Raw genomic sequence first — 26511 nt, forward strand, 5'->3', positions numbered from 1 at the left:
AATCAGCTAACATTAGCATAATTACTAAAGTCTCATGCTGTGAGGAGACTAAAAAAGCCAGGCTGATGTCGGAAGTAATAATACATATAGAATTCCATTCTAATAAATGCCATTAGTGTATAACATTAAGTTCTGTATAATAAGGCTATTCCCAAGTCCCAGAAGGTGGTCATTGAAACAGCACTTTGCTGAGAGAGTTTTAACAAATCATATTAACCAAAAAGCCTATAACATAGATGCATTCCACAAACAATGTATAAATCGATCACTATAATAAATGTATCATTTGGTTGAGTCACCATTTTTTTGTTTTTGTTTTTGGGTTCTTTTTTTAAGATTTTATTTATTTATTTGATCAGGAGAGAGAGACAATGAGAGAGGAAGCACAAGCAGAGATAATGGGAGAGGGAGAAGCAGGCTTCCCGCTGAGCAAGGAACCAGATGCTGTGATCAATCCCAGGACCCAGATCATGACCTGAGCCAAAAGCAGATCAGCCTCATCCCTGATCTCCCCAAGGGCATGCTGTCTCCTGTGCGCTATCTGTATTTGTGAAACAGACCAGTTTCTACTTGTCATTGACATGCTTTCTTCCAGGACCAATCTCCCCCACTTATCACTGCCTACACAGTGTGATCTCCAGCAAATGCAAACTAAATCTAGCATTAGCTTAAACCAAACATCATTAAGAATGTGAAATGGTTGCCCTACTACAATTTTCTGAACACACACTAAGGCATTTGAATTTTGCTTTTTTTTAGCACTGTAGCCCAGCATCACTTACACACACACACACACACACACACACACACACACAAACAGAGAGAGAGAGAGAGCAGGGAGGCTCAGAGACAGTTGAATGGAGAGGGATGCCAAGGTCTCATCACACCACAAACTTATTCTTAGTTAAGGAGTTGCTCTTGGTGGCTGTGTCTGCGTGGGCCTGATACCCAATGACGATCTTCGTGGAGAGGCCCAGGCGCTCTTTGTAGACTTGCCCAATGTGCAGCACGCATGCCTGGTTCTCTGCCTCCCTCGTCCACACGGCGATCTTGTCCCCCTTGGTTTGGATGTTGATGACAGCCCACACACCTCCCGGCTGTGCTCCTCGAAGCTCTCCCCGATCAGGCACAGCAGAGTCTCCAGCCATAGGCGGTCCAGCTCGCTGTGGCACTGCTGCTTAGCGAGACTGACCAGCCAGCGGCCACCCCTCTTATTTCTGCTGTCTTCCCACATGGGCTCAATTCCATCCTTGAACAGGGCGTAGTCACAGCTGGAAGAGAGCTTACTGGCCAGCTGGATGTGACTGTACATTGCCCAGAAGTCCTCCACAATGTCAAACTTGGTGACCAGATGCAGGTTGTCCTGCCAGGCGCGGCTGTGGTCATTCTTGAAAAACCACAGCGCCCACCTGTTCAGCAGCGGGTATAACTCCAACTTGACCCCCTGGGGGGCCCCATCCTGGGCCTTCCTCCTCTGGGACAGCAGGGCCCCGGGGGGATTCAGAGCCCCCTCTGCCACCAAGACCGGCCCTGCTGCCGCCTCTTTCTCTTCCTTTTTCTCCTCCTTCTCCCCCACTTTCGGATTCCACCCTCAGCCTCTCTGGCAGGGCTGGTGGCGGCCATAAGGCAACCCCAATAAAAATGCTAAGGTTCGGGGCACCTGGGTGGCTCAGTGGGTTAAAGCCTCTGCCTTCGGCTCAGGTCATGATCCCAGGGTCCTGGGATCGAGCCCCGCATCGGGCTCTCTGCTCAGCGAGAAGCCTGCCTCCTCCTCCTCTCTCTCTCTCTCTGCCTACTTGTGATCTCTGTCTGTCAAATAAATAAATGAAAAAAAAATGCTAAGGTTCCCCCATGCTAAGTTTCAAATAGCTCAAAATAATAATAACTAATATATAGCATTGACTCTGTCCAGCTCTTGTTCTAAATGTGGTACCACTACTAAATCATTTAATCTTCTTAACCATCCTCCAAAGTCGTCATTATTCTTAACATTTTCACCATTTTCCAGATTAGGAAAATGAGACATAATAATCATTAACTTGCCCTAGGTCACTGAGAGTGCAAAGATTTCGTAAGTTAGGCTACTGGAAAGGACTCACCATGCTCCACAGAGCCTATTCATACCCACATACTCATATTCATACTCACACTCATCCTTGCTGTTTTTATTCAAAGGCAATGGACATAACGCAGGAAGAGGAAGACCCCAGGCAAGCACTGAGGGGTCTGACTGGCATCCCATGAACAAGCTTCCAGCCTTCTTAGTCACACAAGGATCTGATCATACTCTGTTTAAGGACTGAACCATCGAAATCTAGGCAAGGAACTCAGGTTGCAAGAGAGCTCAAAACTTTATTTCCCAGCAGAGGTCATAAACCCCTCTAGCCACACAAGGAAGGCAGGCTGACTAATCATTTAGAACAGTAGAAAAACTTAAGCGAAGAGCAACTCTGGGGGTCACAAAAGGAGTTGAGCCCTTGAAATACCACATCATAAATCCCATCACCCTTATCTTAACCCAAAGTCAAAACCCAGACATCCAGGGATCCCCAGAGGCAAAGACTGAGATTTTTCCCTACCACTTTTCTTGTTTCCCCTACACCTGCTAACCCACATATCTCTTCTCTGGATCCCTGATAGAGCCATGTTCATTAGTCATTTGAGAAGTCAACAAGTAGTCTGGTGACTAACTGGCTAATTGATGGTGCACAGATATATGAAAATTCTTCCTCAACCCCCAGCTGGGTCTGATCCCAGTAATCAATTGTCAAAGGTATAGTGCAGAATGGGCTGGTTACAAGGGATGTATCTTGAAAAGATCCCAGAAAAGGAAGAAGGAAGCAAGAAGTCTCTCAGCAGAAGTTCTACACTTCATAAACATTACATTGTTAAAGAAGTAAAGCAACATCTCTTTATACAAGTAAGTTTTTTTCTGTGAGTCAGAGTGTTTATTCAACAAGCAATTTCCTCTGACTCCCTGAAGGCATCTTCAAGTATTATTTGCTCAAAAGTGATTACAAAAATTACATCTTCTATTACTTTCACATGTAGCCCTCCAAATTCTGCACAACCTATAAGCTGTCCGGTGGTCCTAAAAAAAATGCCCAGGTCTGTTTTACATTGTTAAACTGTATCAACATGCTTTTGCTGACTAAAACTAAGTGGCTTAAAATAATAATCAGGATTCTGTAGGTTGCCAATTTGGGCTTGGTTCAGCAGGTGGTTCTTCTGGTCTTAGCTGGGCTAGTCCATGCTCTATAGTCAGCTGCTGAATTGGCTGGGGGCTGCTGGTCTAGAAGTCTCAGATGGATTGGCTTCTGTCATCCATATAACCTCCTATCCTGGGCTTGGAGGCTGCAGAGGGTTCCTAGAGAGAGAAGGCAGAAATGAGCATGGTTCTTGAGGTCTAGGCTTAGAATTCTGTTAGCCAACTCACAAGACAAGCCTACATGCAAGGGCCAGAGAAACAAAATATACCTCTTGACAGGAGGATTGCAAAGTCACATTGCCAAAGTAGTGGGTACAGAAAGGGGAAAGACTGTGGCCATTTTTGTAATTACCCAGACAGGATATTACCAGATAAAATACAGGACATCTAGTCAGTGAGTATTGTTTTAGTATAGGTATGTCCCATGCCATATGTAGGACTTATTTATACCAAAAAAAATTATTTATTATGTATCTAAAATTCAAATTTAATTTGATGCCTGTATTTTTATTCACTAAATCTGGTAATCCTACACACAGACCATGTCAAAAATAAACAAAACCTTTCTTTATCTAAAAGAACTTTGGGGTGCTTGGCTGGCTCAGACAGTAGAGCATATGACTTTTAATTTCAGGGTTGTAAATTTGAGCTCCATGTTGGGCACGGAACCTACTTAAAAAAGAGAGAGAGAGAGAACTTTGAACTTGAAATTACTGCTAAAGTGTATAACTATATCAAATGTTGTATTAGAATAGCCCAAAACCCTAAGTCACCCACAGAAAAGGAATAATTTGTACCCCTACTCATATTCTAGGAACCATCTTTGGTGAAACACTGCTCATAAATAACCCTAAAATAATATATAACAAACTGTTTCATTTTAGTTATGCATTAGATGATAAATTGCTACATGGAAGAGCAATGAGAGAAGAATCTGTACTTTCTGTAATTTGGACCTATTCTGTACTTACAATAATTCTTTTACCTTCCTATGAGGAATTTTTTAAATCTCTGGAAGATATTAATCATTATCCTATTCTGGAATTTATTATATCTAATCAAAGCAAAGGTACTTGAAATTCACATTTTAAGTACCTTACCCATACACTGTAGTAAAATTTGATGTTTTCCTCCATGAGTTTTTATGACTGGCTGTATTTTTCCTACTATAACTTTTGTGACTAGAAATGACAGTGCAAAGGTCAAATAAATGTGCATCGTTAAGCAATACAACCTGACATTTCTAGACAATAACTCCCTCAGATGAAGAAAGGGAGGCCTACCTGAAAGGTCACAGCCCCTCTTACTGTCCCTGTGTAGCCCTGGTCGTCTCTGCCTACTGCACACAATGATTCTGATACAAATTTACGCGGAGCCTATCTGCTGGAAACTTTAAGTAATATGAAATTCAGCACACGGTGCATGCTAAGGGTTATTAACCCGGCTTGTGATGCGGTTTCTCGCATCCAGCTTTAAATAAATCAAGCTCTGTTGTTCACACCAGAATCTTAGACTTGAAAGGGAATTTAGAGATTACTACAGCAAGGCCCCATTATACAAAACACGAAACAAAATTCTGTGCCCAGGATCATACCACAGTATGGCAGAACCCAAGGACAAAGATACCACATTGTTTTTCAAATGTGAAGATCATGGCCTAACTTGATAAAAGTAGTATCCACCTGAAGAAGGAGTTTTTCAAATAAGTATATTTCTCAAAATTTCATGGGGCACGGGGCCCCTGGATGACTCAGTCGTTGGGTGCCTGGGTGGCTCAGTTGTTAAGCGTCTGCCTTCAGCTCAGGTCATGATCCCAGGATACTGGGATGGAGCCCTCACATCTGGCTCCTTGCTCTGTGGGAAGCCTGTTTCTCCCTCTCCCACTCCCCCTGCTTGTGTCCCTTCTCTCGCTGTCTCTCTCTGTGTCAAATAGATAAAGAAGATATTTTTTAAAAATATTTTCATGGGGCAAAATGATAGGAAAGCCTGCCATGTAAGGACCATATTTATATTCTAAATCTGAGAGGAAAGTTTCAGACTTAACTTGCACTTCAGAAAAGTACCAACCACAGATTTCACTAAAACAGGAATATGAAAAATTAATAGAACTAGAATTTGACATCCCATTTGTAAAAGTGGGTAAAGAGATTTTGTTATGAAATAGAAAAGTTATGACAAACACGTATTCTTCTCCCTGTACCAACAATGTTTGCAAACCACACTGTTTTCTGACTTCAAGCCATAGACAATGTCAATTTCTTTGTTTGCAGTTTAATTTGCTTTCTTTACATTAGAAAACCCCAAGTAACATTCAAATATCAGATGAAATACTGAGCCACCTGTGAAGCCCTCCAAGATCTCCCCAGTGTTCTAGGTGCTCCCCACAATGAGAAGAAAATCTCCCCACTCTAAACTTCAACATTTTCTCATATAATTTCCATCCTTGCATATGCTCTAACACATACCTTATTCATTCATTTTTTCCCCATGTCTACTAAATGCCAAGTTCTCCTCCAGGCTCATGATGCAGCAATGAACAAAATAACAAACAAACAAACAAACAAAAAAACCCTGATTCTTGGAACTGACATGATAGTGGGTGAAGAGGACAAGAAACAAAATAACAAACCTAAGCAGAGAAGAGGATAGATGGTACTGGAGAAAGAGGTATAATTTTATTTTTTTTATTTTTTTATATTTAAAAGATTTATTTATTTATTTATTTGACAGACAGATATCACGAGTAGGCAAAGAAGCAGGCAGAGAGAGAGGAGGAAGCAGGCTCCCCGCTGAGCAGAAAACCCAATGTGGGGCTCGATCCCAGGACCCTGGGATCACGACCTGAGCCGAAGGCAGAGGTTTTAAACCACTGAGCCACCCAGGCACCGCAAGAGGTATAATTTTAAACGAAGTGATCAGCAAACACCTTACCGGGTATAACTGAATGAAGACCTGAAGGAGGTGAGGGAGCAAAGCTCACAAGTGACTAGGGAGAGTTCTTCAGGAAGGGGCAACAGCAGGTGCAAAAGACCTGAACCAGGGATATGTCAGGCACATTCATGTAAGAGCAAGAAAGCCCAAATGCTTGGAACAGAGTGGCCAAGGCAAAGATCAGTAGAAAAGAATTCTAGAGGGGCACCTGGGTGGCTCAGTCAGTTAAGTGTCTGCCTTCATCTCAGGTCATGTTCCCAGGATCCTAGGATCAAGTCCCACATCAGGCTCCTTACTTAGTAGGAAGCCTGCTTCTCCCTCTCCCTCTGCCTGCCACTCTGCCTACTTGGGTTCTCTCTCTATCTCTCAAAAATAAATAGTCTTAAAAAAAAAGTCTAGAAAAGGAGCAGGAGCCTTTGAAAAGTTGTTCGGATTAGTAACTTGAAGGTAGTGACGGTGAATGATTTGTTGAAGTTGTGGTACTATAGGGAATGAGCTGTAAAGTGCGTTGTCAATGGAAAATGGGATACTTGAGATTAGGAAAGGGTTTGTTGTGGGTAATAATAAAGTCTAGAGTGAGGACTGAGGTAAAGTGGAGGACAAGATTATCACAAATGAATAGAAAGTGATCTAAACTAATGATAAGAGATTCAAAGCTGGAGGTTTTAAAGAGGAGGGAGGGGTTATCTAATGCAGAAGGAAGGGCCAAGGAGGACACTTAACCCTGCCTCCAAGCCCAACTAGATCAGGAAGAGAAAATAACTACTTGAGAGGACTGCAGAGGTCCTCTCAAGTAGTTCTTCAAGAGTAATAGGTTTTAATTAGAGTAAAAACACGAGGGGATTGTTCAGAAAAAACACTGATAAAAGGGATTATGCTAATGAATGGCCCAGTTCCTAAGGGCAGAGTGGAAGAGTTTGAGCAGTTGCAGGGCATTGGGTTGTGGTGAGAATATGGATTGTACAGAGGAGCCAGAGATGGGTTGGAGGGAGGAATTTATGACCTGAGCTTCTTGTGAGGACTGGCAGGATCAGTCCTAACAGTTGCAGGACAGCAGGAGAGAGAAGTAAGTGCTGGGAGGAGGGGAAGGAGGAGCATCTGGCCAGCCAGAAGGCTCCTCTGTAGTCTTGACTACAGATGCCTAAAGGCATAAGAAGAAACAGTCTTACTTGAAGCACAAGGGGCCACCTCGCCTTGTTTATTCTTCTTTTACTTTAGCATCACATACTGTCTCCTTTTCCATATTAGATCATAAGCTCTTTGAAGTGACTAAGAAATTTTACTCATTTTGATGTTGCTTATTGATTGCCAGTACTAAGCTACTCGATAAATATATGCTCAAAAACAAGTCATACTTCTTACTGGATGGAAGGACTGGTTGAAAAAGACAAAGTATTTCCTACTCAATCTTCTAAGAACTCTCTAGGGCTCCCCAATTCCTGATATTCTTCTGAGTCTAGTCCTAGAAGACCAGGTGCTGTTACAAAACCTGTTGTGCCCAGACTGCTTGTGAAAAGGCCAAAGATATCATGGCCTCCCTTTCCCTATGGTAAGAAGTAAAAATTCTGCTTATAATGGTATTTCTCTCACTGATCACTTCTTTTTTTTTTTTTTTAAGATGTCTATTTATTTATTTGACAGAGAGCGTGCATAGAGCAAGGGGAGCAGCAGGCAAAAGCAGGCTCCCTATTGAGCAGAGAGCCCAACACAGGACTTGATCCCAGGACCCAGGGATCATGACCTGAACCAAAGGCAGATGCTTAACCAGCTGAGCCATCCAGGTATCCCTCACTGATCACTTCTTCTTCAGGAGGTGAGAATCAAAAGCCAAGCCAGAGTAAAATTCTCCAAGGACACTACAACCTGTTGTGAGTTTTCTGGGGAATGTAGCCAATCCTCACACGGCCATGCTTGGTGACAAATGACAAATGTCATGGTCTTGTTACAAGAAAGGATCTGGCAGTCCTGGACATCTATATCACCATGAGGTACAAGCCAGCCTCTGAACCACTAAGGAGTTGATAAGATAGGGGCCTAACGGATGATTTGAGGTGGAGACAGGGTCGTGGCAGGAAAAGCAGAGAATTCAGAAACTGACCTAGAATCAGAAACTTTACAAGTATGTGACCAAACAGCTGAGTCTCTACCATAAGGTGACCACCACTAACTGTCTCATCAGGGCCTCACCAAGGCAAAGCCTCTGTGGCCAGGCCTAAGTTTGGCGACAGGCATCCATCTGTCTGACCTAAAATGCAAGGCTCTCCAGTTTTTCAAGAACATAAAACCTGATTATATCGTTCTTTTGTTTAAGTTGATTCAGTGGCATCCCATTACCTTTAGCCTAAGCCTGAACTCCCTTGCATGCCCCAGAAGTCCTGCAGGTTGTAAACTCTACCAATCACTCCATTTCATCTCTCCTCTCTTCTACCACTTTTCCTCCCACACTTCATATTCCAGCAACTTTAAGTTCTTTCCATTCCTAAAACATTCAATTTCATACTTGCTGTTGACCTAACACCTTCTAAATGCTTTTAACCCTCTTCACTCAGCTAACTTTAAGGTCTTAGCGTACATGGCACATGCTCAGAAAAGTGCTCTTTGCCCACTAGATGGGTCAAGTCTCCTGCTACAATATTTTACATCATACACTGATCTCATGTCTCTGTAATTACTCATTTAATGTTTTCTCTCCCCCACAGTCCATTATTTCTACGAAGGCAGCAGCTGTGGCTACTTAAGTTACCATTGTATCCCCAAGGCCTTGTCCAATGACTGCAATATCACAGACGCAATTTAAAAAACAAACAAAAAAGTGAGGTGGGTATGCTGTCCTGCTGTCCTGCTTAACACAACTGATTGTGAGTGCCATATTTTTCAGGCTACCGAGCTATAAGCTGAGAACATTTCCCTTACTGCACCCAGAAATCTATCTTCAGGGATGCCTGGATAGCTCGGTTGGTTAAGCATCTGCCTTCGGCTCAGGTCATGATCCTAGGGTCCTGGGATCAAGTCCTAATCGGGCACCTTGCTTAGTGGGGAGACTGCTTCTCCCTCTGCCTATTGCTCACCTGCTTGTGCTCTCTCTCTCTCTGAAAAATAAATAAATAAAATCTTTTAAAAAAGTAAAAAGAAATGTATCTTGAATGCATTCAGCATCTTTTAAATGAATAAATCCCATAAAATAATTTTTAAAAAAACCCAAATGTTCAATTCAATAAAAGAGAATACAGGCCACCTAAAATACTATATTCACTTTATTTCTAATTTTTCTACTGGTTTTGATAACATTTAGAGAAAGGATAAATGAAAACAAGGCACTACTGTATCACATCAAGAAATAATTTTATCCAACGAGAATTCAAATGGAAGATATATTTAACATCAACTCATATATTAGTAACTTATATACTTATTATTAAGTATGACATCATTAAAGCACAAAATAGTCTCTTGCAATCCCAACCAGACTTCTGGCCTCCCTTATGTGTCACTCCCATGACTACCAACCACACACATAAAGAGACTAGGGAAAATTTATTGAAGATGGTTTTCCTGGAAATTCGTAAAATGAGAAAGATAAAGTATGTCAAATAAAGCATAAACAGCAATGGGGCCCAGAATTTACCCTGGAAAGGCTGCCTAAGGCACTACCAAAAAAACAGTTGTAAATCCCTGATCTGACTTTGAAATGTTATCTTAAAAATTTCAGTTTGAAGCACAAGATGACATGACCATACTAATTGGTATGTTATTTTCTCAGTAAAGGCATATTTGAAAAATATTATGTCTGTCCAGACACTGTTACCCCAATATGTGTTTGTAATACAGGTGTTTATATAAGGTGTGAAATCAACTTGGTTATTCTTTTAATGCATTTTAAGAACTAATGACACTTGAACGAATGGTGGCACTATAGGGAAAAGGACTATTTTTACATAAAACAATACTAAATCAGCATGTGATGAAGTGAATTGGTGAGATTGTAAGAATTTTACAAAATGGCAATTTAGAAACTTTAAATGCTTTCATTCAGAACTGCAAAAAAGGAATCAATTATTCTCATTTGCTGGAATCACAGTTCTTATGAATAATAACATCTACTAATGAACCTGATCAAGAATGAGTAAAAAAAAAATTAAAGATTGGAATGAAAAATAAAATTAAAATTGGAATGATTCTGGTTAAGACCAGAATACAAAATTATGAAGACAAAATCAATTTGACAGTGGTGATAGAAGTATTTGGCTGTTATTTGGCTCATGAAAACAACGAATGCTCCTGACCAGTGGTTTCGGAGTGACTCGGCTATAACCAGGAGCTGGTTAAGGAGACTGAGAAGGAGGCCGCAAGAGTAGGGCTCTGGACCTGCTCTGGACCTAGAGAAGCTCTGCTTCTCTTTTTTACCATACAGTGAGAATGTGTGTGTGTGTGTGTGTGTCTATTTTAAGGCTTCAATTTGTTAAAAAAAAATCCTGAAAACCACAGCAATATATACATGCTATTCCCCAGCACACAAAGAGAATTGAAATCAGGACATATGAGACAAAAAGGCTCTAAAATTCTGGAAGAATGATCAGTTTTCTTCTGACTTAACTAATGTTAAAGTGACTTGTCAACTGAGATATGCCACAGGGTACAGACTACTCATTAGGTACCTTCAGCTAATAGCACATATGCAGAGGCAAGCTAGCTAAGTGGGAAAGGAGGAACTGCTCACAGGAGCTAGACAATCACAACAACAAGCAGGTCTCCTCTTTGGCCTGACCTTGGCAACAAGCGGTTTCTGAGAAGCCAAAGTTCTTCATGGCTGAGAGCTCATCTCCTTTAGACATTTCAGAAAACGAGCTGTACGAGCTGTGGTACAAGTTTTCAATAAGACTGAAAGGCATGTCAGCAAGGCACTGGTGCATCCACTTAAGGACAGAGGACAAACACATAACTTTTAACATTAAATTGTTAGAGATGATTGGCCAACCTACGAATATGCATAGTACTTGGCACATAGGTCCTTTAATAAAATGTTACTGAATCTATTCTGAAAATGTCATGTTTGCTAAGTAATATGTTCTAAAGGGTAAAAATCAGGAAAAAAATTCTGCTCTAAAAAGAAAAAAAAAGGATGTAAAGTCCACTCTATCCTAATGTAGCAGTGGGGAATTTTTTTTTTTTTTAAGTTATAACAGGTTTTTAGGCTTAATACATACATTTTGGACTTGGGAAATAACATAATTAAAAAGCAAAAATTGATTATGATTAATATATAACCACTATCATGAGTTTAAAAATCAGACTAAAAATGTTACTAATAAAAGGGAGAAAATGTTTAAATGAATCTGCACAAATGTACAAATCAATGTGTGAAACCTTAGCAAGGAAAATATAAAAATTGTCTTTTTTAAATAAGTATTTCATTAGGAAGTGGAATTCTGAATTTCCCATTATATATTTGGTCCTCATAGCTTTCCTGGATAAAGCAGTCCTACACATTTTAATAAACTCCAATTAAAATACTCTAATAATGTTGAATCTAGGCTAACCTATCATCTACACAGATATAAAATTCTGAATGTCACATACAGTAAATGAAAAGGTCAAATCTGACTATGTTTATAGTATTCTACAATGAAAATAAAAAATCCAGGAAGGCAAATAAAAATGGCTTACTTACATGAGGTTCTTTTTATTTGTTGATTGTACATTTTGAGAATTGGATATATGCCTTCCCTTCTCATCCAGTATTTTTTAAGAAGTCTAAGTGAATGCATACTGTTTTATAAACTGCATTGTCAAAACTGCAGCAAAATTTAGGCAAAGTGAATATAGTTTTATCCCATGGAAAAGCACTGAATACAGTTACAGGAACAAATTCAGTATCATTTAATTTAAGAAGTTCTTGTCACCAGGTCGGTTATGTTGGTTTGTGAAACATATATTGCCTAGAACAAAGTACACCAACCTGCAAATCACAATCCAGCAATTTTCATTCTTTCTATTGACAAACATTCAGAAACAGTATTTTTACCATATGAAAGTAAACAACCACAACCACCAAATCAACTTTTCTCACACGAGTTTCTAATCCCAACAGTGTCACTGCAAGTCACTAGCAATCACCACATTATTGAGCAAAGATTAACTTAGCACTTCCCTCCAAAAAAAAAAAAAAAGTATAAAAAGAATGCTTTTTACATCATAAATGCTGGCGATGAAAAGCATGTAAAATAATAGATTCATGATTCAGGGTGGGAGAGGAATCCATTGCTCCACACAGCACAAAAGAATTCTGCTCAGGCGGCCATAGCTCTTTTCATTTCTTAGCTGGGTTCTTGGGAGGAAGGAGTTTATATGTGTTGAAGTAGCCCACCACCTGCTGGGGGATCTCTGCCAAGACACACTGAGCGAGCGCTTCTTTCGGAGCCTTATGAAAAAACAAAATCAGAGTGACTTTATTAGTAACCAATTTTTACTGGCATTTTGATAACAGACTAGGAATACCTCACCTGTCAGTAAAAAGCAGTAATTCCCAATTCCTAGGCTTATATCCTATCTTAGGAAAAGTCTGTAAAACACAGAATGAGCTAAGTAACCAATGTTACTTAGGAGTGCTATATTACCCAGTAATATTTATCAAGTCCTTTTTTGGTGCCAGCATTTTGGCATTTGATAATTATTTTTTTCTTTAACTTTTAAAGGTGGGTTTTTTATTCACTTGGTATTAATTTTTTTAACTTTTTATTTTGAAATAATGACAGATTCATAGGAAGTTGCAAAAACAATATTCACCCAGTTTCTTTCAAAGGTAGTTATCTTTCATAACTACAGCAGAATATCAAAAGCAAAAACACTGACAATGGTACAGTTCACAGGCCTTATTCAGATTTTACAAGCTTTATTTTACATGCACTTATTTTCACATGTGGATATAGTATTCTATATAATTTTATCACCTGGATAGATCTGTATAACCATCACCACAATCAAGATACAGAACTGTTTCATCATGACAAGGATCCCTAACATTAACACTTTTAATCACCTTCCCCCACACTCATACATTGGCTCCTGGGAACGTAAAAAAGCATAACCATTCTGGAAAAGTTCAACATTTTCTTTAATAATTAAACAGGCAATAATCATACGACCCAGAAACTGCACTTCTGGGTATAATAGAGAAATAAAAATTTATGCCCAAACAAAAACCTGTATATGAATGTTTATAGCAGCTTTGCATATAACAGACAGAAACTGAAAACAATTAAAGATGTCCTTCAATGGATGAATGGTTAATACCTACACCGTGGAATATTCCTCAGCAATAAAAAGGAACATATGCAGAAACAACCCTGCAGAAAATCATGCTGAGTGGGAAAAAAAAAAAGCCAATCCTAACATTTCTATAACATTTTTGAAATGACAAAATTATGGAAGTGGAGAACAGATTAGTGGTTGCCAGGGGTTACAGGGGGTTGGAGGTGCAAGAGAAGTGGGTGTGGCTATAAAAGGGCAACTTGAGGAGTCTTGAGAGGATGGACCTTCATTGCTTATCAATGTGTATACCCTGGTCATAGATTCTGTGCTGTAGTTTTGCAAGATGTTACCACTGGAGTGAACTGGGTAAAACAAAGTCCCGAGAGATTTTCATCAGATTAACTTCCAGTCTGGCAAATTCATAATATACTTGTATAGAGTTTTTCTGTTGTTACATACATAGGTAAAGATGAAATACATTTTAAAACATTCACAGCAACACCACTTATAACAATTCATCATACAGACGGCAAGAAGCATGCAAGTATACAACTTGAAGCAAAACTGCAAAATCTAATCAGGGCTCTTCAAACCAAAACTCCATGCATCCTCTAACCCCAGACACCTACTTCACTACGTGGTGATGGACTGGTGAAGGTCTGTGTTCAAACTCCTTACTGTGCATGAAGAATGAGGAGGAGTGGTACTCACATTCTGGAATTGTCTGAAAGGCACAAACTGGACGATATCTCGGATGGCTACCTCGCCTGATGGGGAGCGGAGACTCCCACCATCACCATCCAGAAACTCCATGGCACTGAAGTCAGCACCTCCTACTCCCACAATGATGATGGACATAGGCAGCTTGGCGGCATTAACTATAGCTTGTCTGGTCTCATCAAGGTCTGTTATCACACCATCAGTAATGATCAAGAGCACATAATATTGCTGCCAAGAAAGAAAGTTATATCCACTGAGCGGGTCAAGCTCCCAAACAATAAAAGCAATGGTTAAAAACATCTCCAGCGTGATGAGTCATTCAAGTCTCTTTCTTGCTCATTTTCCTTGCCAGTCTCTACCCAGGATACCAGCTACAGAAAATATTCTAATATTCTCTAATGACAAGGAAATGTATTCATACAAAAATTACAGGCTTATTAAAAATGAAACAGACCACAAAGTAGGGTTAGCATAAATATAAAGAAGTAAGACATCGAAACGTCAAAGATTAAACTTTTAGTGAGCATAGGAGTAAATACGTTAACATAAGTATTAAATATGTTAAAGTACTGATCAAGGGAGTAAGTGGTAACTCTGTTTCTAAAAGGTCAAGTATGGAAGTAGAATTGTTTATCAAACTAAAGTGCATTTTTAAAAAAAACAAATAGGTTTGGGGGGCGGAATCTTTCAATTCTCTCATTTCTGATAAACATTTTTAGAGGTTGGTAAAATATTACGTAAAATTGTAACTCCACCTTTTGGGTCATTTAAATCTAGAATGGAAACAAGTTTTATAATAAAGCTAACACATGCTGGGTGTTTACTCTGCCCCAGGCACTGTGCACTTTATAAGAATTATCTTAGTTCACATTTCAGCAGTCATATGAGGTAGTTATCTCTACCCTACTTTTGGATATAAAAAGTTATGAAGCTAAGAGAGATTTGGTATCAAGGTCCAACAGATAATGGTTATCTAATCCAAACCCTTTGAATACAGTTAGTGATTTTTCATCAGCAACTGAAATTGTAAATGTTCTCAATTTGTTAATTTGTTAAGTCTACCTTTGAAAAGGCAGATTTTAATCATTTCTTTTTAGTAAAACCTATTTACAAAAATTAATTCAAATGGCAGAGAAAAGATTCACGAGTATAAGGGTTATTTTTTTGTTGTCTTGTACTTAATGATCACTAATATAAGAACAGTTGTTACTCCCGAACCAAGGATAGCCATATGTTATTACTTCATTCTTTGTATATCAATGGGCCAAATAAATGGAAAAATGGCACCAGAAGCAACTACCAATCCAAATTCTCCTTGTCCCCTGGTACTATAGCACTTACAGAAGCTGTCTGTTGTTGGGTGGCTGCAGCAGCAAACCTGGCCACATGGTTTATGATTGGAGAAAAATTAGTTGGTCCATAGAGTTTTATCTGAGGAAGGCAGGCCCGATATGCCTCTACAATGCCTTGGATTCCTAGGCAAAAAAAAAAGCAGAATTAAAAATCCTCAAACACAATTTAATTGTTCATTGTTTACCATACTGGCTAATTTAATTAAATATATATATGTGTGTGTGTATATATATATATATGTGTGTGTGTGTGTGTGTGTGTGTGTGTATACACATCTATTGCTTTAGTTAAAAACTCTATATTCAAAACTTCCTCTTAAACCATGTATTATAAAACTTCATAGCTATGCTCCATTGCAAACACCTATAAACATTACCATCCTCCAATAAAAGACATTTATTTTCATCTCAGCCAAATTATTCATTAATCTACAGTGGGATTGTTATATTGCATAATTTTTGTATTTTAGGAATAAGACTTTAATGGGAAAAGAAGCATGAAAAAGTTGCTGCATTTCACAACTGACAACAAGAGGTAAGAAAAACGTATTGAATAAATAGAAAAACTTTTGCACATGTGGCCAAAGATTCTACAAAGTCGGATGGTTATAAACCTAACTGTTAATTGTAGTCAAGAGTTAATAGTCAATAACTTAAATGTTAAGCATGGTACGGGAAATTGTATAGTCATAAAAATTCATTTCCAGGTTATGTATTACATTTTGCTGCAGAAATACCAATGTGTGTGTTTGTTTATGCTGTACTGTCTGGGCCTGCTGGGATGCTGTATAGTGAAGATTGGGCATGGCCATTCAACTAGCTTTAACCAAGCATGTAAATGGACATGACATTCATGTCTAAGTAGACGTTTTAAGAGCCACTGCCTGTTTTCACCAGCGATCTGGCTATTTCCCTCTGCAAAGGGAGTAACACATCCCAGATACAGTCCTGAGTCCCAGAGAAAGAAGAAACATAGAGCAGACTAGCTATATGTAAAGGGATATATAAATAAACTATTTTATTTATATATAAATAAACTATTTGGGGGCGGACTCTTTCTCTCAATTCCTCATTTCTGATAAACATTTTTAGAGGTTGGTAAAATATTACATACATAAAATTGTAACTCTATCTTTTGGGTCATTTAAATCTAGAATGGAAATAAGTTTTATAATAAAGCTAACACATGCTTTATAAAATATACTATTGCTATTATAAATAGAAATAGAAATAGAAACCATTGCTATTATAAATCACTGAGGGTTAGATTGTTTATTACAACAGCACAACTTAATGGAAGCTAAGTGGCATTCCTGGTAAAAGCATTGCTAGTAAGTTTTAATGCAACATACGCGCCTGTGGAATCCAGCCCTTAAGTCAGAGTGTCCAGGATGCAGGTAAGATACTAGAAATCCTCAAGAACTTCCCCCATACTTGTCGAGATCATCAAGGAAATCTGCCTAAAAAGATTTTTAATGCAGGGGCACCTGGGTTAAGCCCCTGCCTTCGGCTCTGGTCATGATCCCGGGGTCTGGAATCGAGCCCCGCATCGGGCTCTCTGCTCAGCAGGGAGCCTGCTTCCCCTCTCTCTCTGCCTGCCTCTCTGCCTACTTGTGATCTCTGTCTGTCAAATAAATAAAATCTTTTAAAAAATAAATGTTACAGGAGAAAAAGAAAAAGATTTTTAATGCAAACCAAAACAGGTCTGTTGCTTAAAAGATCCCCAACAGAGCAGAGATCAAGAAGGAAAAGAAGTAGATACTTGACTTAAAACTTTCACAAGACCAACTCTCTTAACATTTAAGAGTTCTAATTCACTCCTCTAAGTCACTTTGAACTAAGGAAGAAGTCAGTCCAGTACTAACAAAAATAGTATTAACATAGGCCAGCAGTAGGATCTTACCACAATGATACATACTGCAGAAAATTTGTACCCAGAGCAATAATACTCTTTCATTTTTACCATCTCAGCTTGCTTTTCAATCTGAAGATATATAAACTACTAATTAAATTTCTTCACAAATATCAATTGCGTTGTTACTCCACTAAAATTAAGTTATGCCAAAATCCTTCCTTGCATTAAAGGAACATTTTGTTGGAATAATTTGTATTAGGGTTTATTTGTTTGTTTGTTTTTAAGATTTTATTTATTTGTCAGGGAGAGAAAGAGTCACAAAAAGAAAACTAGGTAGGGAATGTAAGTAAATCACAAGTAACAAACTAGTAACAAGTTTGAAGAAAAAAGACAAGGAACAAGACAATTAACAAAAAGACAAGTAAGAAAAAAACAAGTAACAAACTAGTAAGGTATTCAGTATAAAATCTTCCTGTTTTTTAGCTTACCGTTGCAATAAGGATTGGATGGATTAAAGTTCATTGGAAATTCATGTGAAACCTGCCAAAAGAGGAAAGGACTGATGAAGCCTGTTTTGCTTTTGTGGGAGGCAAATACTTAAAATAAGATTTCCTCTTACCTGCCACTGAGGAGGTATCTGAGCTCCAAAACCAAAAGCTGGAAACATTTTATCACTAAAAAGAAAATGTGTAAAAAACTGAAAGATCAATTTTTTTCAAAATAGAAAATTTTATCTTTACTCTTAATAAAACCTATAGTTTATGTTTTTTTTTTTTAAATTCAAAAATCTTAGGAAAATATAAAGATTAAACCCATAGTAACCACCAGAGAGAACCAATGTTAACATCTGGCAACAATCATTCTAAGTATTTTTCTGTACACTGAGGGAGAAAAATGTTTCTCTCTTTATATTTATAAAAATGGAGTTTGTATTCATTTTATAATATGCTATTTTCTACTTAAATACTATATATCATTTTGCTGAATAAATATGTAGATAAATCCATAAAGCTCTGAAAACCATAAGTTCATTGGCTTATAGCAAATGCATTTGGCAGCAAAACCTGACCTCAACTGACACGAGGTTATTTATAGCTTTTATTCATGCCACTGATTATGAATATTCATACATTTGGCCACAGAAACATGGTGCAAATGCCACATATAAAATTCTCACATTTTTTGTGCAAAATGTATGAATATTTGGTCCCAATTGTTTAGGGAGAAGGGATTATGCACCTGAATATATAACATCATGTGAATGGCTGCCATGTATTCCACCACTTTATGGATATTCTCCCCCAACTAATAAAGATCCAATGTTTTGCTACCACAAAACACTGTAATGAACATACTAATCTTTCTGCTAGGATATTAATGTATATTATCAGATATATATATATATATATATATATATATATCTCAGAAAAATTAGTATGCTCATTATGTTCATTATGGTATGGTCATTCATTAAAATATATATGTATATATATTTTAATTTACTCATCGGAGAGAGAGCACACAAGCAGGGGGACAAGCAGGCTGAGGGAGAAGCAGGCTCCCTGCTGAGCAAGGATCCCAATGTGGGACTGAATCCCAGGACCCTAGGATCATGACCTGAGCCAAAGGCAGATGCCTGACTGACTGAACCAACCAGGTGTCCCAAAAGGATATATTTTTTTAAGATTTTATTTATTTATGTGTCACAGAGAGAAAGCACAAGCAGGGGGAGCAGCAGGCAGAGGGAGAAGCAGGATCCCTGCTGAGCAAGGATCCTGATGTGACTTGATCCCAGGATCCTGGGATTATGACCCGAGCCCAAGGCAGACACTTCACCGACTGAGCCACCCAGGCGTCCCAGCTAGGATACTCTTTTTAAATTAGTTTTTAATGGTTCTTTTTGCATTGAGGATAGAACCTGAGTCAGACACATCAGGAGTATTTTTCCCAGTTTGTAGTCTGCCTTTAACTTTGTTTAAAATATACTTCCTTTTATAGTTTTGAATATTAATGTGAACAAATAAAATTTCTTTCATGATTTCTGCCTCTGCTGCCTTGCTTAGCCTTCCTCACTGCAAAATTATAAACAATTCACACATATTTATTCCTAGAATGTCCAAGGTTTGATTTTGATATTAAACTTCTAATTCACCCAGAAAGTCTTTTGGGGTAGGATATGAAACAGAAACTGCCACTCTCTATCTGTATCCATTCTCTCCCTTCTTAATAATGGAACACATGAGCTAGAGACCACACTAGCTCTGCTGCAGCTTCTCTGGGCTGCCTGTGGCCAGGTGGATAGATTCTAGTTAAGAAAATATGAGTAGAAGTTGTCATCAGTTAATTCTGAATCAGGATGCCCCTGGGAGGGAAGTCACCTGTACTCCCTCCCAGTTGCCCATCTCCTCCTCCCGCTGACTAGACAAGATTAGAAGCACAGCAGCTGCCTTGGACCCAGGGGTAGAATCTAGGACTTGACAATGGTAGAACTGCCCTATCAATCCTATACGATCTCTAGACTTGCAACATGAAAGGGAAATAAACTTCTGTTTGGGTAAATGTACTTTGTTTCGGGGGTGTCCACTCTAGCAGTTTGTCTATACCAAATAGTATCCTAACAGGGGCACCTGGCTAGCTCAGTTGGTGGAACATGTGACTCTTGATCTCCAAGTTGTGAGCTGGAGCCCCATGTTGGGTGTAGAGATTACTTAAACATAAAATATTAAAAAAAAAAAAAAAGGTACCTTAACATATACCAGTATGAGTTAGGGATCTAAATTCACTTCTTGTCTAGTTTAGCAGCTGTGACAACTCCTTTCCCCTAAAACGTCATCTCTATCACATACTAAGTTCACATACACACTAGGGTCTATTTCAAGACTTCTTGCTTTGTTCCACTGGTCATGTACTAGTTCTGAATATTAATAATATAGCTTTAACATGAGGGTTTCTTTAAAGATCTTATTTATTTGTCAGACTGAGAGAGAGAGAGCACAAGCAGGGAGAACAGTAGACAGAGGGAGAAGCAGGCTCCCCTCTGAGCAAGGAGCCCAATTCGGGATACAATCCCAGGACCTTGGGATCATGACCTGAGCTGAAGGCAGGCGCTTAACCGACTGAGCCACCCAGGTGCCCCTAAAATGAGTTTAAATATCTGCTAAAACAAACCCCCCTCATTTTTTTTTTTTCCTAAAAAATTTCTTGGCTATTGTGACTCATTTTTCTCTCCAGGAAGTTTTAAAAATCATTTTAGCATGGTTCGACTGCAATTTTGATTAGAACTGATTAATTCTGGGAGAAATTTTATCTCTTACATCATTATGACGTCTGCTATCTAGAATCATAGTGTATCTCTCCATTTAAACAAGTTTCCTTCTTTGTCCTTTAGTACAACTTTGTAGTTTTCCCTCACTAAAGATACTAGACCTCGCACTTAATTCATTCTTATTTTTTATTGCATTTTGAATTGTGATCTTGTATGTGCTATAATCTCTTGAATTGGCTAGTGAGGAATTGCTTGTTTTTAAATTTTACGTTGTATCTGACTACCTTTCTGAACTCTCTCTACTTTCTAATTTTTTTTTTTACTTGATTATTTTAGGTTTAAATTCATTCCTTATAGGTTTGCTAGAATTTATGTATGAAATTGTCTTGGCCTCGTGCCCTTGTGAGGAGTGGCTCTGTGACCAGCTATCCCACTCCTTCCATGATTCCAGGTCTACTCAGGCTCTTTAAATCAACTTTGGTAATTTGAAGCTTTTCTCCCCATCCCCCATCCCCGCAAAATCCTTTAATCCAGATTTTCCAATGTAATAACAAAGTTTTATATAGTATTAACTTCTAGTTTTTAATGGTTTTTTTCTTGAATTTATGCTTATACTCTCTGTCTCATTACTAATATTCTATGCACGTTTTTTCTCTTTCTTGGGGGTCAGCGTTGGCAGATTTGCCTGAGTTTTGTTGAACTTGCAAAGAGTCATCTCCTCATTTAATTTATTCATTTAGTGAGGTTTTTTGTTTTTGTTTTTGTTTTTTTTTAATTTTCCAAGTCTTTACTTTCAGTGTTTAGAAGAAATACATCACAGTACATAATATACAGTTTGGAAAGCATGTCTCTGGAGCACACAGCCCAGGCTCAATTCTATCTCTGCCAGTTACCAGTTGAGTGACCTCGGACAAGTTAACCTCTTATGCCTCAGTTTTCTCATCTGTACACTGTAGATGATAATGGATGATAACAGTACCTATGTCACAGCAAAGTATGAGGATTAGGTGAGTATCATGTAGAAACAGTATTATATTGTGCCTGACATGTCATAGCTAATTTATAGATAGAATCTGGTATTATTGTTATATCTTTATTTTTTCTCCTATTCTTTAATTTTATTTTATTGAAAACCTAGTTCATTTATATTCAATTTTTCTTGTTTAAAAATAAAAGCATGTAAAGCCAGAAATTGTCCTCTATAAAGACAGGACCACACTGTATGTTAACTACCTAAAATTTAAATTAAAAAAAAAAGGGGGGTTGCTCCTGGGTGGCTCAGTCATTAAGCGTCTGCCTTCAGCTCAGGTCATGATCCCAGGTTCCTGGGATCGAGCCCCACATGGGGCTCCCTGTTCGGTGGAAAGCCTGCTTCTCTCTCTCCCATTCCCCCTGCTTGTGTTCCCTCTCTGGCTGTTTCTCTCTGTCAAGTAAATAAATAAAGTCTTTGAAAAAAATATTAAAAAAAAAAAGATAGGACTATGTATAGTCTTCTTGGTGCCCCTATTTCTAAGATAGTCTGTTATTATACTTCAGTTTCTTCTTTGTTTTTGTTTTTAAAGATTTTATTTATTTGAGAGAGAGAAAATGAGAGAGAGTGAGCATGAGAGGGGGAAGGTCAGAGGGAGAAGCAGAGCCCTTGCTGAGCAGGAAGCCCTCAGGACTCGATCCCCAGACTCCAGGATCATGACCTGGTGGGAAGGCAGTCGCTCAACCAACTGAACCACCCAGGTGCTCTCAGTTTCCTCTTTGATCTAAGAACTTGTTAAGATTTTCTTATTTCCATATGGTAAATTTTATTTTAGTTATCCTTTTGTTAACTTCTAGGTGGCAGTCTGATAAAGTAACTCTGTAAACTTTTTATTTTTTATATAATCACCACTATAATTATGTTACTTTAAAATTTTTATTGTACTTCTAACTACTTTCAATTGAAATACTTTGATACTCTTATCAAACATGTCCATGGTTATATTTTCATTTTGGATTATAGTAACGAAGTTTTCTATAAAATAGTTTTTTTATTATATTTAATGACTTTTGTCTTAAATTCTACCTGGCTGATAGCAGAATTGTCACCTTTGCTTTAGATTTGTTTGCATTTGCCTGAAAATTTACCTCTTTAAATATCATAGCAGATTAATGAAAAGCTCCATCAATATATGTAAGGGCTTTAATCATAAAATAATAGGCAAAGGTAAGTGAAAATTTATACAGTGCCCTAAGAGATCCAGAACAAAAAATTATTATGGTGGACTTTCTTTTCTATTGTTTGGTAAACCTTCAAGAGGGCCTATTTAATCTATTCAAAAATCTATACATTGAGAATCTATTCAAATTTTTAGAGCAATCAGGTCAAGTTTTCTTTTGCCACTTGTTCAAAGTTGCCATTAAGAAAATAATTTGAGGGGCTCCTGGGTGGCTCAGTTAGTTAAGCATCCGACTCTTAGTTTTGGTTCAGGTCATGATCTCAGGATCATGAGATCCAGTCCCAAGCAGTGCTCTGCACTCAGCAGGGCATCTGCTTAGGATTCTCTCCCTCTCCTTCTGCCCCTTTCCCCCACTTGCATGCTGTCTCTCTCTCAGATAAATAAAACTAAAAAAAAGAAAAAGGAAAATAATTTGACAGTGACTGCCAAGAAATAGACATGTTAATAAACAGTGTCTATAAATGTTTACAAAATATGTCATCTGGACTTCAATTATACAGATAACTTATCCTTAATAAATAAACCCCAAGGAAACAGTTGACTCCAGTCAGCTGTTATATAAACAAGCTATATATAATATATTATAACTGATCACAGCTAGAGAGAAGAGGTCAAAAGTAAACCCTAAGACTGTCACAAGGAGAAAACTAGAAAAGAGAACACAAAAGATTTTAGGGAGAAAGTTATTCCCACCACACCCCCTTTTCTACCCCCAGTCAACCCCAGCAGCCCTATCACCACCAATTATATCAATTGGTGATTGATAGCAGATGAAACAGAAACTGCCCTTTCTGGAGAGCTATGAAAACAAGTGTTTTAGTCATACTCACGTATCATAATCTTGAATGACCAGTCCCACAGACCAGATAGCAGTCAAATACTCATTAACACCATTGGGGCTAATGTAATGAAGGGAGTCAGGAGACCTTGGGTCGCCATTAGAGCCAGTGAAGTCCACTCCCACCTGCCAAATAACAATCACAGCCCTTACTAAGGAGAAGCCATATGTTCAATGTCCAGGAGACAGACAGACATTCATCCCAGAGCCTGCTGCTGCCATCTCCTAACAAATGCCCAGGCCTACCAGTATTTCCACAGACAATTAAACAGTTAAAGCTTCAGCCTGAAACAACCTGCTGCTATTCATATTTTTTCTAGATGACTCAATCCATGAATTGTTATACCCAGGAGTTTAGACATAGGGCTTGTTTTGTAGGTTGTTTAACTAATGCTTTCTGTAATTTAAATTACTCCATCAGAAGGAACAGATCTTATCAACAAAGTTGAAGGCTTCCTGATGAACTTAGACAACCTGTCTGAGGAGACCATACTAAACGGCTTGGGTAAATTCCAAAGCCGGTTTTACAAGAAAATAAAGAACAGTGCGAAACTGTAGGAAAAAAGTAACATGTTTCAGCCTACTTTGAGAAAGTCAGTGTTACTTACAGTAAAATTCAGTTGACATCCTCCCATGATATAGTCAAGGAATGTGCACTCCACTGTAATCTAAAAACAAAGAGCAAACTCTCAAAATCAAAAATCTCTTACTGGGGTTCCTGTGTGGCTGAATTAATCGAGCATCCAATGCTTGGTTTTGGCTCAGGTCATGATATCTGGGTCATGGGATCTAGCCCCACAACAGGCTCTGCACTCGGCAAAGAGTCTGCTTGGGATTCTCTTTTCCTTTCCTTTTGTCCCACAACCCCCCATAAAAATAAATAAATAAATATTTAATTAAAAAAATCTCTTACTATACAAGAGATACAAAGAGCTCTCTGGCATATATTTTTAACAGTTTAGACACTGAACAGAACCATGATATAAGCAGGTGGAAACCACACTGGTATTTGAGTTTAAGTATCCCTGTCCCTACTTGTCATAAATCTGTAAGATCTTACTTTGAGATAATTAAAGCAATGTTAAGATTAGATTTTTTTTGTTTTAAGATTTATTTATTTTAGAGAAAGAGATAGAGAGCATGAGCAGGGGGAGTGGCAAGGGGTATTAGGGACAGACATAGAGAAGCAGACTCCCTGCTGAGATGAGAACCCAAGTTGGGGCTCAATCTCACAACCCCGATATCATGACCCGAGCTAAAATCAAGAGTCCAACACTGAACCGAATGAACCACCCAGATGCATCTAAGATTAGAATATTAATGGCCAAAGATGAAATACACTAACTTCAAGTTTTAAGAAACTAGTAATGAGTCTAATATGTTGAGAGCTTGATAATAATCAAGATTTAAAAACAAAAAACAAAAAACAAAAAATCCATTTATTTGTTGCAAGAAAGCTCGTGAATTTTTCGCTGTATTTATAATATCTCAACTTGAAATTATGACCAGGATAGATGCACTGGGTTAGATCATTTCTACTAATACCCTGGGAAAATACCGTGATGTTTCACATTTCCTAAAAATAAGAATAAAAGGGGCACCTGGGTGGCTCCGTGGGTTAAAGCCTCTGCCTGCGGCTCGGGTCATGATCTCAGGGTCCTGGGATCGAGCCCCCGCATCGGTCTCTCTGCTCAGCAGGGAGCCTGCTTCCCTTCCTCTCTCTCTCTGCCTACTTGTGATCTCTGTCAAATAAATAAAATCTTTAAAAAAAAAAAAAAGGAAAAAAAAAAACTTCAATATTCTTTGTCTTTTGCCAAAAAGTTATCAAACCTTAGAAACAAAGTTACTTGGAAAGATTTCTATACTATTTCCTACTCTCTTCTTTTCCCTAAGGGTGTCCAGATGATCAATTCACATTTCCTAAGATAAGGAAAAATTGTAATATTCTTGGTCTGGTTTAATATACACCATATTGAAAAAAGAACTTGAAATGTGATCTCATTATACTATAAATGGTAAACATCAACTAACCTCACACTGTTTCACACTGATAACACCTGAATTCTTGTAGCTTTTCTTCTTTTGCCTCTTTTTTTCATTTATGCATTCAAATTCCACCTGTAGGAAGAAAAGACAAAATATTAGTTCTTACTAGTGATATAAAAAAATGCCAATGTTGGGGTGCCTGCGTGGCTCAGTCAGTTAAGGGTCTGCCTTCGGCTCAGGTCATGATCCCAGGGTTCTGGGATGGAGCCTGCTTCTCCCTCTGCCCCTCCCCCTGTTCATGCTTGCATGTGTGTGCCCGCACGTGCGCTCTCTGTCTCTCTGAAATAAATAAATAAAATGTTTTTTAAAATGCCAACGTGAATTTAAATGAATGGCTTTTTTTCGCTTGGAATCGAACCATCCCCTGATATAGGTCTGCTGCAAAATATAATTTTGAAATAATTACATAATAAAATATGTGAAATATTTTTAACTGAAATTTGTAAAAGGCATTCCTAAGATTGTATACCTTTTAAAATGGTTCCTAAGGGAATAAATAAATAAATAAATAAATAAATAAAAATAAAATGGTTCCTTAGTATAAATTTTGCCTCTATAGATGATTTCCTTGCAAATGCTTCAAGTAACATTCTTTATTTTTTATAATAAGGGAAATAAAATATTACTTTGACCCATTATTTTCAAAAAAGAAGAAAAATATGCTGCTTAGAAAAAGAAGGGAAAAAAACCTACCATCAGAAAACAGAAATATATGGAGCCTAACTATATGGTAAAATATGCAAAGATCATCTTTTTCCCCTGGGGATACTTTCAGAGATAAAACTAATATCTTACATCTTCTTTCCAGTGTAGCTCCTTTCCCCAAACAGAAGGATCT

The 26511-nt window shown here is 38.2% G+C and overlaps 2 protein-coding genes across 2 annotated transcripts in view; both read right to left on the reverse strand.

The window, feature by feature from the left end:
- Window positions 1-881: 881 nt before the first annotated feature.
- Window positions 882-1623, reverse strand: LOC116874525 (eukaryotic translation initiation factor 4E type 1B-like). Its single transcript, XM_032869232.1, is given in 3 exon segments — window positions 882-1081; window positions 1084-1575; window positions 1578-1623. Coding segments are annotated over 3 exon segments (738 nt in total).
- Window positions 1624-11241: 9618 nt separating this feature from the next.
- Window positions 11242-26511, reverse strand: part of CPNE3 (copine 3) — a 46191-nt gene continuing 30921 nt past the window's right edge. The window contains exons 9-16 of the mRNA XM_032869087.1: window positions 25659-25745; window positions 24236-24295; window positions 23620-23753; window positions 17934-17988; window positions 17803-17854; window positions 15449-15582; window positions 14099-14335; window positions 11242-12557 (exon numbers count right to left, since the gene is read on the reverse strand). Coding sequence (XP_032724978.1) covers window positions 12447-12557; window positions 14099-14335; window positions 15449-15582; window positions 17803-17854; window positions 17934-17988; window positions 23620-23753; window positions 24236-24295; window positions 25659-25745 — 870 coding nt within the window. The 3' untranslated portion in view covers window positions 11242-12446. The remainder of the gene's footprint in view (window positions 12558-14098; window positions 14336-15448; window positions 15583-17802; window positions 17855-17933; window positions 17989-23619; window positions 23754-24235; window positions 24296-25658; window positions 25746-26511) is intronic.

Source organism: Lontra canadensis, unplaced genomic scaffold (assembly GCF_010015895.1).
Source record: "Lontra canadensis isolate GAN:19392208 unplaced genomic scaffold, GSC_riverotter_1.0 scaffold37, whole genome shotgun sequence".
NCBI classification, from domain to species: domain Eukaryota; kingdom Metazoa; phylum Chordata; class Mammalia; order Carnivora; family Mustelidae; genus Lontra; species Lontra canadensis.